At 46.7% G+C, this 15,555-nt stretch overlaps 1 protein-coding gene across 2 annotated transcripts in view; it reads right to left on the minus strand.

Moving 5' to 3' along the window:
* The window catches only part of ERMARD (ER membrane associated RNA degradation), a 325,303-nt gene extending 314,187 nt beyond the window's left edge, over positions 1 to 11,116 (minus strand). For both annotated transcript variants that reach the window (XM_040429349.1, XM_040429348.1), the window contains exons 1-2: positions 10,952 to 11,116; positions 9,900 to 10,039 (exon numbers count right to left, since the gene is read on the minus strand). In XM_040429349.1, the coding sequence (XP_040285283.1) occupies positions 9,900 to 10,039; positions 10,952 to 11,069 (258 nt within the window). In that variant the 5' untranslated portion in view covers positions 11,070 to 11,116. The remainder of the gene's footprint in view (positions 1 to 9,899; positions 10,040 to 10,951) is intronic.
* Positions 11,117 to 15,555: the final 4,439 nt, after the last annotated feature.

A 15,555-nucleotide genomic window follows, 5' to 3' on the forward strand; every position in this document is an offset into this window, starting at 1 on the left:
TGCATTCATCGTGAAAGTAAGTACAGAGGCTGGCCATTTTATCAATAGGACAGAGGACATTTTATCAATAGGGGCCCCTTCATATATAATCGCGGCATTTTCGGGTCGGCCGAATCGCCAAATCGCATTTGCCGATTATCGCGATTCGATTATTTTTGCGATATATCGTGCAGCCCTAACCTAGAGGGACTTTAAACTCCGCGAAGAACACGGTACGTTTCATTACTACATATAACTCGGGTCATGATGCGGTATTAGAATCTTTGAAGAAACATTGGAATATCTTGTATATGGATTCCACCTTAAAACAACATCTATATCCTAAACCCTCCCTTACGTTTCGAAGAGATAATAACATCCGGGACTTTTTAGTTCACAGCCACCATCAAGGTACTAATCCCCCCAGACTGTTTGGCTCCAAGGGCCCTAAGTGGGGCTGCCGCCCATGTGGCAACTGTGTTGCTTGTGTCAATATCCTAACTACAACGTCTTTTGCAGATTCCACTGGTCATAAGACATATCAAATTACCCACACGATCACATGCAATACTATTGGGGTAGTCTATGCAGCCAGTTGCCCGTGCGGACTTCAATACGTTGGTCTCACCTCACGCGAATTGAAGCGTCGAACTAGGGAACATGTCCTGGGGATACAATCAGCTTCGAATGAAGAAGATGATACCGCTCTAAAGACGATTCCACTTCACTTTAAGGCCCACCATGCATGTGATGATTCCCTCTTGAAGGTAAGAGGGATAGACAGAGTGTTCGTGGGCAGTAGGGGTGGGAACTGGAAACGTCTTTTGGCGCAACGTGATGCGAAATGGATTTTTGAACTCAATACCGTTACCCCCCATGGTCTCAATGAGGGTCTCAGCTTTGCACCCTTTTTTTAAGTGTTCCACCACGTCTCCACTACACATTGGATCGTGTTTTTTCTGCTGGTTGTTTGTCGTATGTGTATTCTCCATGTATATACATGCATGTGTCTATGTCTCTTTTTATTTTTGTTCATGTGTTTTTATCCCTATATTTATAGGCATATTTTATATATGGACATTTGCATGCATATTAGGCTGCTTTTAGTTGTAATCATCTGGTGATAGGAGGATTGGACCAATTGGTCTATTGTCTACACGTATCCCCTGGGAAGACATGATTACATTTTATTTGATTTTTAACTATGTCTTTTCTGTCAATTATTAGGTGTGGCCGCCTCCTTTTTGTGTTATCGATATTGTCATCTGGATGAGTGATGAACTTATTTACGGAAACATCGACGAGAGAGAGATCGCACCATCCCCCCCATTTTTTATCATCATTATTTTCCTATATTATTTTCCTTATTATTTTTTTATATATATACACTTTTTATTATTTTTTCATTATTATATTATTATTTTCATCTTATTTTACATTTCATAATTTTTTCCCCTGTACACTCATCATTTTTACCACTAGTATACAACATTTGTATGTATATATACATAATTACACATTTGTATACACTTTTTCATATATTTTCCACTGCATTTTTTGGTGCTTTTTTACCCTTCACATGTTCACATTTTTGTCCTCCTCTTAATGGCACGGTTTTGTTGCATTCACACATTTCATTTTTTTTTACCTATATACATGGATATGCACACATGCGTTCAATGGCTGTTGTGTTTTATGCCAAGAGCTGGTATAATCACTATGGTTACTACCGTATGCCACACCCACTTTCACTTCTCACAATTCAGACTTTTACCTATATACATATATTCATATTCACTGATGACATACATATATATACCCACACTTCGGGATCTATTTTATACGGTTTTGCACATTTGCTGTTCATATGATCTTAACTATAGGTTCTTTCTTCAGTCCGCCGGCTCATGCGTTCCATCGGTCACAGGACCGGCTGTATGCGTTCCATTTCACTATATCATTTCCGGTGTTATCTCCGCCCCTTTCGGTGGCGCCCCCATGGAACGCACCAGCCAGTTCTTCTTTCCGGCTACTCTTTTCTCGTTATGCCCCAGCGATCTCCGTATGTATCTCTTCTGTCTGCTTCACTAGTCCCGCAGTAGTTTATATTTAAGTGGTTTAGGTACATCCGTCTAGCCCGCATCTCCTCATCCCGAACCGGAAAAGACGCGGTGCGTTCCACTGTGGAACGCACGCTGTTCACCTCCGTGTGTGGCCACACACGAGTGTGTTCTCCTCCCCTCTTCCAGCTGTTCATGATCAGCCTAGTTAGTTTCCATATAAAAGGCACCTTCTTTTGGTATAGTCTGCACATACATCCCCCTGAGGAAGCTTACGCGAAATGTGCGTTGGGGCTCATTGGATCACCTTTTTGGTATTTATTTATGGCATTATTTATCTAGTATACTATTTATTGTCCATTACATCGTACTCTATGCACTTTGCACTTTAATAAGTATGTACTGAATCTGGCTTTAATATTTTGTCCAGGTTGGTGAGGTCATGCATATATGTCCCCCACTGGGGTATCTATTCATCATCTAGTACCTCTTTGGCCTTATCCAACATTGGTTTAATGCTGTATCTTGTCTATTTGTGATCCCTCCACCCTGTGTGTTATCCACCATTGTTTTGTATTGTCTGTTATCGTTTTTATTGCATTTTTCCCTTCTGGGAACCATAATAAAGTTTACATATTTTGTTAGTCGTGCCACACAAACATTAGACAAACAGCACACACATAAGAACACAGAGGAACCAGGACATCCATAGCTGCAATAAAAACCAAAAGCATAGGACATCAACTAAACATCAGGGATTTGGATTTATGACCGGAAGGGTGGCCCTTACTGGAAGGATGGTAACAGGATACCAGGAGGACGACTCCAGCAACATGCCTGGAGTACCCCTCAAGCTTCTGCCATCCAGCAGGAAGCTAAAATAACCCAAGCGCCCACACACACACTAGGAAAGGAGCTTAACCCTTCCATCACCAAACCAGGTAAGTGTCACTTAAAGGGGAAGTGTACAGACATCAAACTCCCTTTCACCAAACATAAAAAGTGAACACTAAAACCACACGTTGCCAAAGGCAACCGCATGCCGTGACAGCGAGCGCCTAGCAACCGCTCAGGTTGCTCCACTGCCAACAACCTTATGTTGCCAGCGGCAACCACACGTGAGGCAAGATACAGAGCCCACACCTGTGGAAGACAACATAAGACAAACCGCTGACAACAGCATGCGAACCAAGGAGTCACGACCACAACCATGGTCGTGACAGCTAGATCGCCACTAGCACGTCTGCAATATACATTTTCCATAGCTGTGAATGCTTTTTAGTCAGAAAAACTATTGTATACATGCAAATGAGGCTAGAAAGAAGCCCAAGGAGCTGTTACCAACATTTCAAGGGCTCACCTACGCCCACTGTGAAGGTGCCCAGCACCGCCATGCATACTCAAAATTCCCTCCTTGCTCCCCTGACATTACAGAGTTGAAGCGCCGTAATCTCGCGCATGACAGCTAGCGCATGTGCAGTTCGTTCAGAGGCTGATGCCAGCACAGGAAAGAAACACCATACCGGCGCTGACATGCAGCGTACTTGCACATGCGCAAGATTACGGAGCTTCAACTGTGTGACATTTTCTGCAGCATTTCATGCCAGCACTTCTGCTGGGGCGAGGGGGGTGCAAGCCAGTCCTGTAACAAGGGGGTCGGTGGAGCAGAGGCTAGCGGCGCTCTGCCCGGATGCCAGCTCTTCCGCTGGGAAGGGATCAGTGGGTATCGCAGGCTCATCCCCTGCCCCCAGAACTCGGTTGGAGGGATCAGTGGGTATCGCAGGCTCATCCCCTGCCCCCAGAACTCGGTTGGAGGGATCAGTGGGTATCGCAGGCTCATCCCCTGCCCCCAGATCTCGGTTGGAGGGATCAGTGGGTATCTCAGGCTCATCCCCTGCCAACAGAACTCGGCTGGAGGGATCAGTGGGTATCGCAGGCTCATCCCCTGCCAACAGAACTCGGCTGGAGGGATCAGTGGGCATCGCAGGCTCATCCCCTGCCAACAGAACTCAGCTGGAGGGATCAGTGGACATCGCAGGCTCATCCCCTGCCCACAGAACTCGGTTGGAGGGATCAGTGGGTATCGCAGGCTCATCCCCTGCCAACAGAACTCGGCTGGAGGGATCAGTGGGCATCGCAGGCTCATCCCCTGCCCCCAGAACTCAGTTGGAGGGATCAGTGGGTATCGCAGGCTCATCCCCTGCCCCCAGAACTCGGTTGGAGGGATGAGTGGGTATCGCAGGCTCATCCCCTGCCAACAGAACTCGGCTGGAGGGATCAGTGGGCATCGCAGGCTCATCCCCTGCCCCCAGAACTCAGTTGGGAAGTAGCTGGGAAGGGGAGGGCTCGCTTACCTCCTCCTCCTGGTATCCCTGCGGAGATGGCTGGGGATCTGGACCGACCGTCCAGCATCCCTGTAGGACTGGCACAGAGCCCGCAGTCTCATCTGCGCCCGTACAGAGGGGCTTGTGTTCCCCTTTTCCCGGTATCTCCGGCTGCTGTTAGAAGGTGAGGCCGATTGCCTCTCCTCCCCAGGACTCTGGTTGCTGTAGGGCAGAGGGACCCAGGATCTCCTCCCCCTGGAACTCAGGTTGCCGCTGGGGAGAGAGACTGGTTGTCTCCTCTCCCTGTGATATGCACTGCCGCTGGAGATCTGGGCAGGCGGCCCAGCATCCCTGTAGGGCTGGTAGAGAGACCTCGGTCCCATCTCCACCTGCCATCTGTGGGTCCTCCCAGGACAAGTCTATGAGGTTGCTCACCTCTGAGGTTGGTTGGGCAAAAGAGGGTATAATTTCCAGGCAATCCTCTGGGCTGAGGGATGGTGGTTGAGCTAGGTTGAACAGTTGACGGTAGCTCTGCTCCAGCTCCCACTCCATGGTGACTAGATGAATCAGGTCTGGCCCAAGGTCGTCCACTCGGGAAAGGTCCAGCTCGGTTTCCCTGATGTCGTGGATGTCCCAGAACCGACATTCTGTGGGGCATCCAAAGTCATCGCCCTCATCAAAGGCTTCCCACAGTAAGCCCGGACCATTATAATCCTCTCCCTCTGGCAGATAGTGGTTAGTGGGTGACAGAACTCTGGACCCTGATTTGGAGGGAGTTGTGGCTGGACAAAGCGTACCGGGCACTAAAGTGGTATGCCACCCAGCGCAACCCATGGATGACTATCCATGGGTTGCGCTGGGTGGCATACCACTTTAGTGCCCGGTACGCTTTGTCCAGCCACAACTCCCTCCAAATCAGGGTCCAGAGTTCTGTCACCCACTCAGCCAAGGGTTGCTTTCCTAGGAAGGGTGACCGCAGAGCCACGAGTACCTGGAACCTCTTTTCCTCACCGGGAAGGCTCTCTCTCCGCTGCCGCTGTACCTCCTCCAAGGCGTCATACCACAGCCCCTTTCGAGTGGCATCTCTGTAGTCCAGTATGCCCTCCTCTGATACGGGCCCATCCTGTTGGGCCAAGTACTGCTGCAACCTCCAGCAAAACTCCTCTTGAAATAGCACAGCCAAATAATCCACAGAGCAATAAATCGATATTATCACTAGTATCGCTGGTATCGCCGGTATCGCCAACATAAGTCTATACATTAGCCCAAGCTGAATGCTAGAAATACTTTACTGGAAGGCCTCACATTGAAAAAATACAATTGCTTTTATCCCCTGCTCCCATGCAAGGGAGACACCCACAACAAACATACATTAACCCATAACACAAAGGTTACAACCCACATAGACTCCTTCCCTCGGCCTGTGATATAATCATGGTACACCATGGTTAACATAATCAACACAGGCAGGAGAATACACATTGCCCTCTGTCCTGAGAGACAATCGAATTACAACTCGGTTGTCTCCAGGACAGAGGACAATCGCCAATACACACAGAGAGACAATGGAACAGACATCACTTACTCAAACATACAATGTCCCACCCTTTACAATACACATAGACATTTAACACATCCCAAAATGGCACGAATTAGACCAGGAATTCAAAAGTTAGTACAAGTCTCTTTGGCCTGGCTGTACTCATGGCTTTTCTGCACAAAACCGGTGCATTCAACATGGGACCATAATCACATGGTAAGAGGCTGGCAAGTAGTCCTCTCCAAACACTCGTGGCCACCTCAAAAGAGGGGAGTTTGTCACACTCCCCTCACCAAAAAAAAGGAGATTTTTTGTATAACTTACCAGTAAATTCTCGCTCTTCTTTGGGGGACACAGGAACCGTGGGTATAGATATGTCCTCTAAGAGGCGTTGACACTAGTAAAAGCTGTTAGCTCCTCCCACGGCAGCTATACCCCCTCCAGCCTGGAGAGAGAGCTTCAGTTTGTGTACAAGCAGTAGGAGAGCAAGTTTACCAACGAAAAAACATGGAACACCAACAATGCCAAGGAACCAACAACGGGGTTCTAACCAACACTGCCGCAACTGTGGCCGAACAACAATACTGGGTGGGTGCTGTGTCCCACAATGAAGAGCGAGAAAGAGATTTTACTAGAAAGTTATACAAAAATCTCCTTTTCTTGCCCATATTCATTGGTGGGACACAGGAACCGTGGGACATCTAAAAGCAGTCCACAGGGAGGGAAAAACCATAGACGCATGGAACCAAGTGTCCCTGCAGGCATCTAAGAAACTGCCGCCTGCATGACCATGCGGCCCAAGCAGCGTCCGCCGATGAATAAGTATGCACCTGGTAGAATTTGTGAATGTGTGTAAGGAGGACACGTAGCCGCCTTGCACAGCTGTGCGACCGAAGCATGATCCTCCGAGCCGAAGAAGCTCCCACCGTGCTGATGGAGTGATCCGTGACACCTAAGGGCGGAATCCTGTTCCGGGCGCGGTATGCTTCGGCACTATCAGACCGAATCCAACGTGCAATTGCCACCTTGGAGGCCGCCAATCCCTTGCGAGGACCCTCCGGATGACAAAAGGGGTTCCGTACGCCGGAAGGGACTGGAGGCTGCCAAATAATAATCAGAGCCCTGACAACGTCCAATGATGTAACTCCCTTCCCTAGGGTGGGAAGGAGAGGGACAGTAAAGGAAGGACAATTTCTTCATTGATATGGAAGTCAGAGACCACCTTCGGGAGAAGAAGGAATGGGCCGGAGAACCGCCTTATCCTTGTAAAGAACCAGGAAGGGTTCTCTGCAAAACAGCGCCTCCACCTGGGACACCCTTCTGATGGATGTGATAGCCACAAGAAAAAACTACCTTCCAGGACAGGAGTCGGAGAGAGATCTCCAGCAAGGGCTCAAAGGGAGAAGTCTGTAGTGCTGAGAGGACTATATTCAGATCCCAAGACGGAAGAGGAGGACGGTACGGAGGAACCGTATATGTGCCACTCCCTGAAGGAAGGTTTTCATGGCACTAGGGGAGCCAGGGGACGCTGGAAAGCTGTGTCCCCTAGGATAGAAGCGCCAACACCTGACCCATCAAGGAACTAACGGCTAAACCAAGGTCCAACCCTGATTGTAGAAAGGACAGGACCGTGGGGAGAGAAAAAACAGAGTGAGAGGATGTCCCGGCTTCCACAGAAGCCCAGGAAGGACCTCCTGGTCCTATAATAGATCCTGGATGATGCAGGCTTTCTGGCCTGAATCATAGTGCGGATGACGTCCGTCGAAAATCCTCTCCGCGTCAGAATGGCGGATTTAATAGCCACACCGCTAAACGAAAAGACCTTAAATGCTGATGTAAGACCGGACCCTGAGAAAGAAGGTCGTTTCTGAGTGGCAGTGACTAAGGGACATCTCCTAGAAGGAGAACGAGGTCAGCGTACCACGCGTGACGGGGCCAATCCGGAGCGATTAGGATTGTCGGAATGCCTTCCAGCCTGATCTTCCATAGAACCCTGGGTAGGAGGGGGAGGGGGGAAACACGTAAGGAGGGAGAACTCCTGTGAAGGAGATATAAGGGCGCCCACGCCGCATGCTTCCGGATCTCTTGCTCGGGAGAGAAAGGTGGGAAACTTTCGTGTAGATACCGTTAGCACACCCGGGACCAATGGAAGGAATCCCTGTAGAAGGAGGGATGTGGTGGGCGCCACAGCCCACAAGTCGGGACCAGAGCGCCACAAAACGAATACCCCGTTCAAATGCAGATGAGAGAAAGGTAGTAACGTAGGAGCTACCAAGGCTTGCGGGGTGGCTATGAACCATGAGCCAGAGGAGGAAAAAAGACAGGAGAAGAATAGGCTAAGTCTAAAGCCCATTCCCCATCTGAGACCGGCGCTATACAGAAGTAGCCAAGGATTAAGTGGCTGTGCAAAAAAAACTCCGCCTGAGGAGGAAGTCAAGCAAGGGGAGTCACACTGTATCGCTAGCCCCATACCACAGCAGAGGAGGGGGCCACCCGCAGAGTCCACCGAATTCAGTGCTAGAAGAGTCCACCAGATGAGGTGAGTACACGGGACTAGGTAAGTATTAACCCTCTTCATCCTCCCTCCTGTCCTGCCGCCATATTCATCCTTCCTCTTCTTCAGCAGCGTCACCCCTTCAGCTACTGGCACCGTAGTGGCAGGAAGCTGGAAGAGGATGCAGGCTGGATACAGGGGAGCAAGGCTGCCCTGGTGCACCTTGTCTTCTTGTGGGGGAGGAGGCAGTGTGGCGGACCAACGCTGGCGTGCTCCCCCGGGAGAACAGGGAGGCTAGGCGACCACTGTTTCCCACCTGAAAGAAGGAAAAAATAAAAAAATAAAATAAAAAAATCTTCAGGAGCTACCCAGAGCAGCGAGGTCTTGCCTCCTATTGACACTAGCAAAAACTGAAGCTCTCTCTCCAGGCTGGAGAGGGTATAGCTGCCATGGGAGGGGCTAACAGTTTTATCTAGTGTCAACGCCTCCTAGAGGACATAGCCATACCCACAGTTCCTGTGTCCCCCAATGAATATGGCGAGAAATGAAACTTCTCACATGTACCAATTAATCTTAAAAATAGAGAAATCCCTGAAACCTCAACCAAGAACTCCAGAAAAGTCTCTCACAAGATATGCCAAAAACAAAAACTATATCATCTGCAAATAATGCCAAAGAAAGAATCAATGTTTAAATCAGAATCCCCGAGAAATGCACTAGCAAAAAACCAGGATAAGAGCTCCAAAGCAATGTTTAATAGCAGGAGTGAAGCGGAATGGGACAGAAAGAAATTCCAGGGCACACACTAGAGCAGGCATCCTCAAACTGCGGCCCTCCAGCTGTTGCAAAACTACAACTCCCAGCATGCCTGAACAGCCTACAGCAGGGCATTGTGGGAGTTGTAGTTTTACAACAGCTGGAGGGGCGCAGTTTGAGGATGCCTGCACTAGAGCCTTGTAAAGTGCATTGTCATAAAGATCACCTCTATCCAAATGTAACTGAATCTAACATCTGCCCTAGCCACTGCATGATGCATTGATGATGACCAGGGTAATTGTTTTAAACTGAGCTCTGATATGGACAAAGTAGACCCCCTACTTGGCCTTAGTAGAACTGTTTAAGGGCTCATGCACACGACCGTATGCCCTCCGAGACATATGGTCCGTGAGCGGGCCATATGTCCCAGAGCAGCATACATCGTGCGCATGGGAGCGCACAGCATTATAGGTTACCATGATACTGTGCGCATCGGGCCGCCTGCGGGACTACTGTCCTGCACTAATATGATCATATGAGCGCAAGACAATAGTCCCGCGGCGGCCCGATGCGCACTGCTGTGCGCTCCCTTTCGCGCGATGTATGCCGCTCTGGGACATATGGCCCGCTCACGTATGTCTCGGAGGGCATGCGGTCGTGTGCATGAGCCCTAAGAAAAACCACCAGCATATGTAATTCCTATACAAATAACGCTACATGCTGTAGGCAATTACCAAAATCTCTACCTCACAGTTGTTGGTCCACTGAAACCAATCATGAAAAGCTTCCTGGTACTTCTCTTTAGACAATGACAGGAAATGTGTATGAACAGCATCGCAGAGAGGTCCCAGCTTCCTGACACTCTCAGCATAGTCCAGTCCCTCACCTGAAAGCCAAAGCACAAAAACAAGATTAGTCTTTAGCACCCAGATTTACACACAGGTCTCATATACATGTGGCAGCGTCGTATAAACTAAAGAAAAAACTGCACAAATGAAGCATAAAATGGATAGAGTATGTACGGAGGTTTAACAGCAAGCAGATTTGAACTTTTATGTAACAGAATAGTCATTAAAAGGTTAAATGTTGCTATTGCTGTAACACAAAGGATTCCATCAATTCACAAATTAAACTGTTGCTAGGGCCCTGCTGCTGACATACCGGGCCTCACAAACATACCTTTATGTCCGTTTGTTGATATTCTGATCCCCCGATAACGTCTTTTGATTCATATGTAAATTAGTTGAAAAGAGCCCAAGTGGTGGCCCCCATTATTAGCAGTGGCCAAAAACTTTCAACTGAATAGAGACCCGCCTCCGCCTCCCTGTGGTCCTGACGTCACTGAGCCGCTGGTTGAAATCTCGTGCTGGCAGTCCAGTGAACCTGATGATGTCTCTTCCAATAGAAGGGCACTGACTGGGCAGGTGTGAACAGAGCTGAGTGCCTGTGTGAGATTTCATCTAGTGGGGGGGCTCTAATCAGATAGAAGTGCCTGGGCAAATATAATGGTGAGGATCGCCCCCTTGAGTGATTTACAACTAATTTGCATGTAAATGAAAGGACGTTTTTCAGGAGTTCAGAATATCAACAATCATAAAGCTATGTTTGGGACACTGTGTACGTCAACTGCAGGGCACCAGTGATGAGAGGCTTCCTTTAAAGTGAGTGTTCAACAGTATGTCTTTTACAGGGTCACTGGTAAAACTTTTGATATGTCTTACAAGACATATCAAAAGTTTTGATCAGTGGAAGTCTAAGCAATGAGTGCTAGAACGAGGAGAGAAAAGCGACCGCAAACCTGAGGGGAGGTAGGATACTTTCTCACAGATTGGGTCCCAGCACACTCGATTGTACTCGTCTAGGAGACTTATTATGTCCACATTATTTTGGACCTCAAATCCAAGCAAACGGACCATATTGTACACTACTGGCGACAGGCAAGTGGTAAGCGGTGTGGATCCAGGCATCTGTGCAACAAAACAAACCGTAAGAAAAGCAGAGACCATCCCCTATAGGGCGAAATGTCACCACTAAGAAATGTACAAGAATATAATAAACTGGGGTTCTCTAATTATTAGTATTCGGGTCCATTCACACGTTCGTTGTTTCTTTCCTGATCTGTTCCGTTTTTTGCGGAACAGATCTGGACCAGTTCTGTACCCATTCATTTTCAATGGGTCCTGAAAAAAAATATCAGACATTAAGCTGTCCGATTTTTTTCAGGACCCATTGAAAATGAGTGGGTACAGAACTGGTCCAGATCTGTTCCGCAAAAAACGGAACAGATCAGGAAAGAAACAACGAACGTGTGAATGGACCCTTAGGCCTCATGCACAAGGCAGTTGTTGTGGTCCGCATCCTAGCCGCATTATTTGCGGCTCGGGTGCGGACCCATTCACTTCAATGGGGCCGCAAAAGATGCTGTCCGCATCCGTTGCTCCGTTCCGTGGCCCCGCAAAAAAAAAATATAGCATGTCCTATTCTTGTCCGTTTTGCGGACCGCAAAAAACGGAACGGTCGTGTGCATGAGGCCTTAGCTGGAAAACACTTCTATAGTTCAGCTCAAGAAATACATTTAAATAGAAGTTAGGACATGTTCACATGGTCAGGATTTGCAGTGGTGAAGTGCACAAAAGAAACCTGGTTGTGTATTCGCTCCACTGAAGTTCAGCAGTGATAATCTGCATGGATAACGAACAATCTGTGAATTCTAGGGCCGGGCAATTCATTCATTTGCCCAATTTGAGGGTGGTGATGTCAGTTTCTTGCTGAATCACCAAATCCAATTTTGCTAAATGGCACCCACCACAGTTCTGGCCGGAGGTAGAGCTGTGGCAAATATGGATTTCTTCCTTCTCCTGGTCTGGTGTGGTGCCCGTGGAAAGTTATTTGAAGGGGTTGACTGTCTGTGGCGTTAATCCACAGGGGAGGAGTTAAGTAGTGCCTGGCTCAGGGGACCTTCACCTTTTGCACGCTGCTGCTTTCTTGTATTGGTCTGTGTGGTGACACTTCTATTTGTAATTTGGTTTGAAACTTTGCGTTATCTGCTTGCTTCCTTCTTGCAAATAGCTGCAAGCAGCAGTAGAGAGGGAGTTAGCATGGGCTGGGTGTTGTCATGGGCTCAGAGCTGATTGTACAGTATATGTATGTAGAGTGTGTGCACTGCGGTTCTGGTCATGAGTTGCAGATACAACATGCATCGTTACTAGAGATGAGGACTCCCCTGCATAACGGAAACGGGACGGATTTGTTATGCAGCCCATAGACTTCTATTAGGTCGGAATGAATAATGGAATGCCTCTAAAGTAGGGATGCCCAACCTGTTGCGAAACTTCCATTCCCACAGCATGGCCAGACAGCCTACAGCAGGGCATGATGGGAGTTGTAGTTTTACAACAACTAGAGGGCCGCAGATTGAGCATCCCTGCTCTAAAGGCATTCCGTTATAGAATTGCGTTATGGTCCGTGGTAACGGAATCTATAACACAATTTCCTTCTCAACAACGAAGTTAGAATCGGATATGAATTCGATTATCTACTCTACACCAGATTTTAAATGTTTTATTATGTATGCCTCTAATATTTTACAAGTGTCCCATCATATTTTTTAAAATTTAGTTGTTATATATAATTTATATTTCATATCTATATTACTTAGTATTATATTATTGAATTTTATTCAATAATGGACTTAAATATACAAAGTGGCTATATAAAACAGTGTTTTGTAGTTGTTGTCTTTGAAAAATAATGTTTACCTACTGAAAACCGCACCTATGGGGAAAAAAAACGCATCAATATCGCATGCTACATTTTTGTAGATTAATGACAAAATCCAACAGCATATGTCAAAATGAAAATAATCATAAGAACATTGGTGCAGACTGCTATGTAATTATATATATTTTTAAGGGTTTTTTCCACATGCCCTAAATTTCGAATATTCCATGTCTGAGCTTACTTTTTATTCGACTCCATTCCACAATTTATGTTCCACTGAATTCAATGAACGCTGGATATAAAAAGGGATAGATTTCCTTTGCGGGTCACCACTGAGGAAGGGGCCAGGAAAAGGCAAATATCTATCTATTCACTCTGGACTTGGACCCTCATTTACGTAGAGTCCTCTACTATAGAAGTTCGATTTTCACCTGGCACATAAGGAACGTCCCGATTTAAATATTCGGTCCTGATAATTGGGAGACTCCACTTGAATACCCCCCACGGTTGGAGACAGCCCGGAAGGTAACTGGAGACCGTGCAGACCAGGGACCGTTGAATCATTCGAGCCGTTCCAGCTGACAATCCGCAACCAGGTACCGCTGTATTCGACATTGCTAGCCACGTGGGACGCCACTGTGTGCGCAAGTCGTACGGCAATACAACTATTCCACACTAGGAAGTGCAATCACAGTATCTCAGTCAGCGAATCTATGTCAAACTTTCCATAACATACATATAATCGAACTGAGAATAATACATGTGACTCCAGCTACGATCGTCATTTCCAACATTTACTAGGAATTATAATCAGAGAAAGTTTTGCCGAATTTTTCATTGCCAGCACATCGATATTAAATAATCGAGTTGGTAACATTACATGCCATATAAGATACGATCATCATTCTCATTCAATATTGACGTTATATCCTATTAGATCTATAATGTTACGTATTTGAATGGTGACTCCATCTATGCCAACATTATTACTGCCAATTAACTACCTCAGCCACGATTTTAGATTTATTGTACTTTAGTTATTTTAATTTATTGGTTATACCCTAATTATTGTTGTTTTTTAATGATTATATATTTTTATGTCGTTATATCTGCATTCTTATAATAATAAATTATTTAAGAGTTATTACTACCCAGTTTTGTGTGTTTCCCTGTGTGGTCCAGGTGGTGAGTGCTCAGCCTTCATAGCTATTTGTGTACAATTCTGCTTTTACCACCAAACGAAGCGCAAACGAATTTCATAACATGAAATTCGCTCATCCCTAATGTAGAGGTATGAAATCTACGGCAACTTGGAGCTGCTATGGTTTTCAGTTTCTGGCATAAATAATAGCGAATGATCCACGGCTGATGGCCTCGCCCTTCGCCACTGCTCCTTTCTAAACCTAGTGAGGGCAGCGTAAAATGCAGGTTGTGACCAAAAAGTCACAATGGCACTAAAAGATTCCCAAAAATAGGGTTTTTAACTTTTTTAAGTCAAAAAGACACCGAGGGATTAGTTAATTTTCCCCTTGGCCTCTTTCACACGACTGATACGGATTGTGTCAGGGTCTGTTCAGGAAAAAAAACGGATGGTTTTGCACGCAAGTTCAGTCAGTCTTGTCTGTGGTTGCGTTCAGTGTTTCCGTTTTTTTCCGAGCAGATACAATCAGGTTTTGATGCATTTTTCATGTGCTTGAAAAAAACTGAAGAATAATATCTGGCAAAAATCTGTGGAAAATGCATTGCACCCGGATGCAATCAGTTTTTCACTGAAGCCCCATTCACTTCTATGTAACCAGAGCTGCGGGAAAAACGCAGAATATGCATAAATGATGCGCCCAGACCTATTGAAATGAATGGGTCAGGATTCGGTCCGGATGGTATGAGTTTGCTTCACGCATCGCACCCTGATGGAAAACTTGCTTGTGTCAAAGAGGCCTAAGTCCCTATTTCTATTGCAAATAGCATTGTGTGTGTGGCTGTGCCTCAGGCCTCTTTCACATGAGCCATACAGATTGTGTCAGGATGAGTTCAGTGTAAAGCCTCATGCAGACGTCAGTGTTTTACGGACGTGTGCTGTACCTGTTCTCCACGGACAGCACATGTTCCTATTCATTTTAATGTGTGTATTCACACATCAGTGTTTCAGCACGGTCCGTGGGTCCGTTTTTTTACCACGAATGCATGCTCTATTTTTTTCTGTGTTCATGGATCCATCACGCCCATTATAGTCTATGGGTCCGTGAAAACCACGGATGCCATCCGTGTTTCACGGATCATTAACAAGAGATTCTTTGATAATTATTTTTCAGCTGTTAAGTGTTAGTGAAATACGGATGCAACAAGGACAGCAAATAAACGGACCCACGGATCTGTCACGGGAGAAAACACGGATTGAACACGGTCCGTGTTACCACTGATCCAAAACTGACACGGACGTCTGCATGAGGCATAAGGCCTCATGTGATTGGGAGCGAAACCCAGGACTGGAGCCTCCACAGAGATAAGGTATAAGGTAAAGATCTGCATCTGTTCTGTGTTCAGAGCCGCACATGGTTTTGGCTCACAATCACTAATGGAAATCACTGACGTGTGACTGAGGCATAAATGCAACTGCGTTCAGTGTTTCAGCTTTTTCCATCCAGACTGCATCCGTTGCTCAGGCACGTGAAGAAAAACAGA

Source organism: Bufo bufo, chromosome 4, assembly GCF_905171765.1.
Source record: "Bufo bufo chromosome 4, aBufBuf1.1, whole genome shotgun sequence".
NCBI lineage: Eukaryota > Metazoa > Chordata > Amphibia > Anura > Bufonidae > Bufo > Bufo bufo.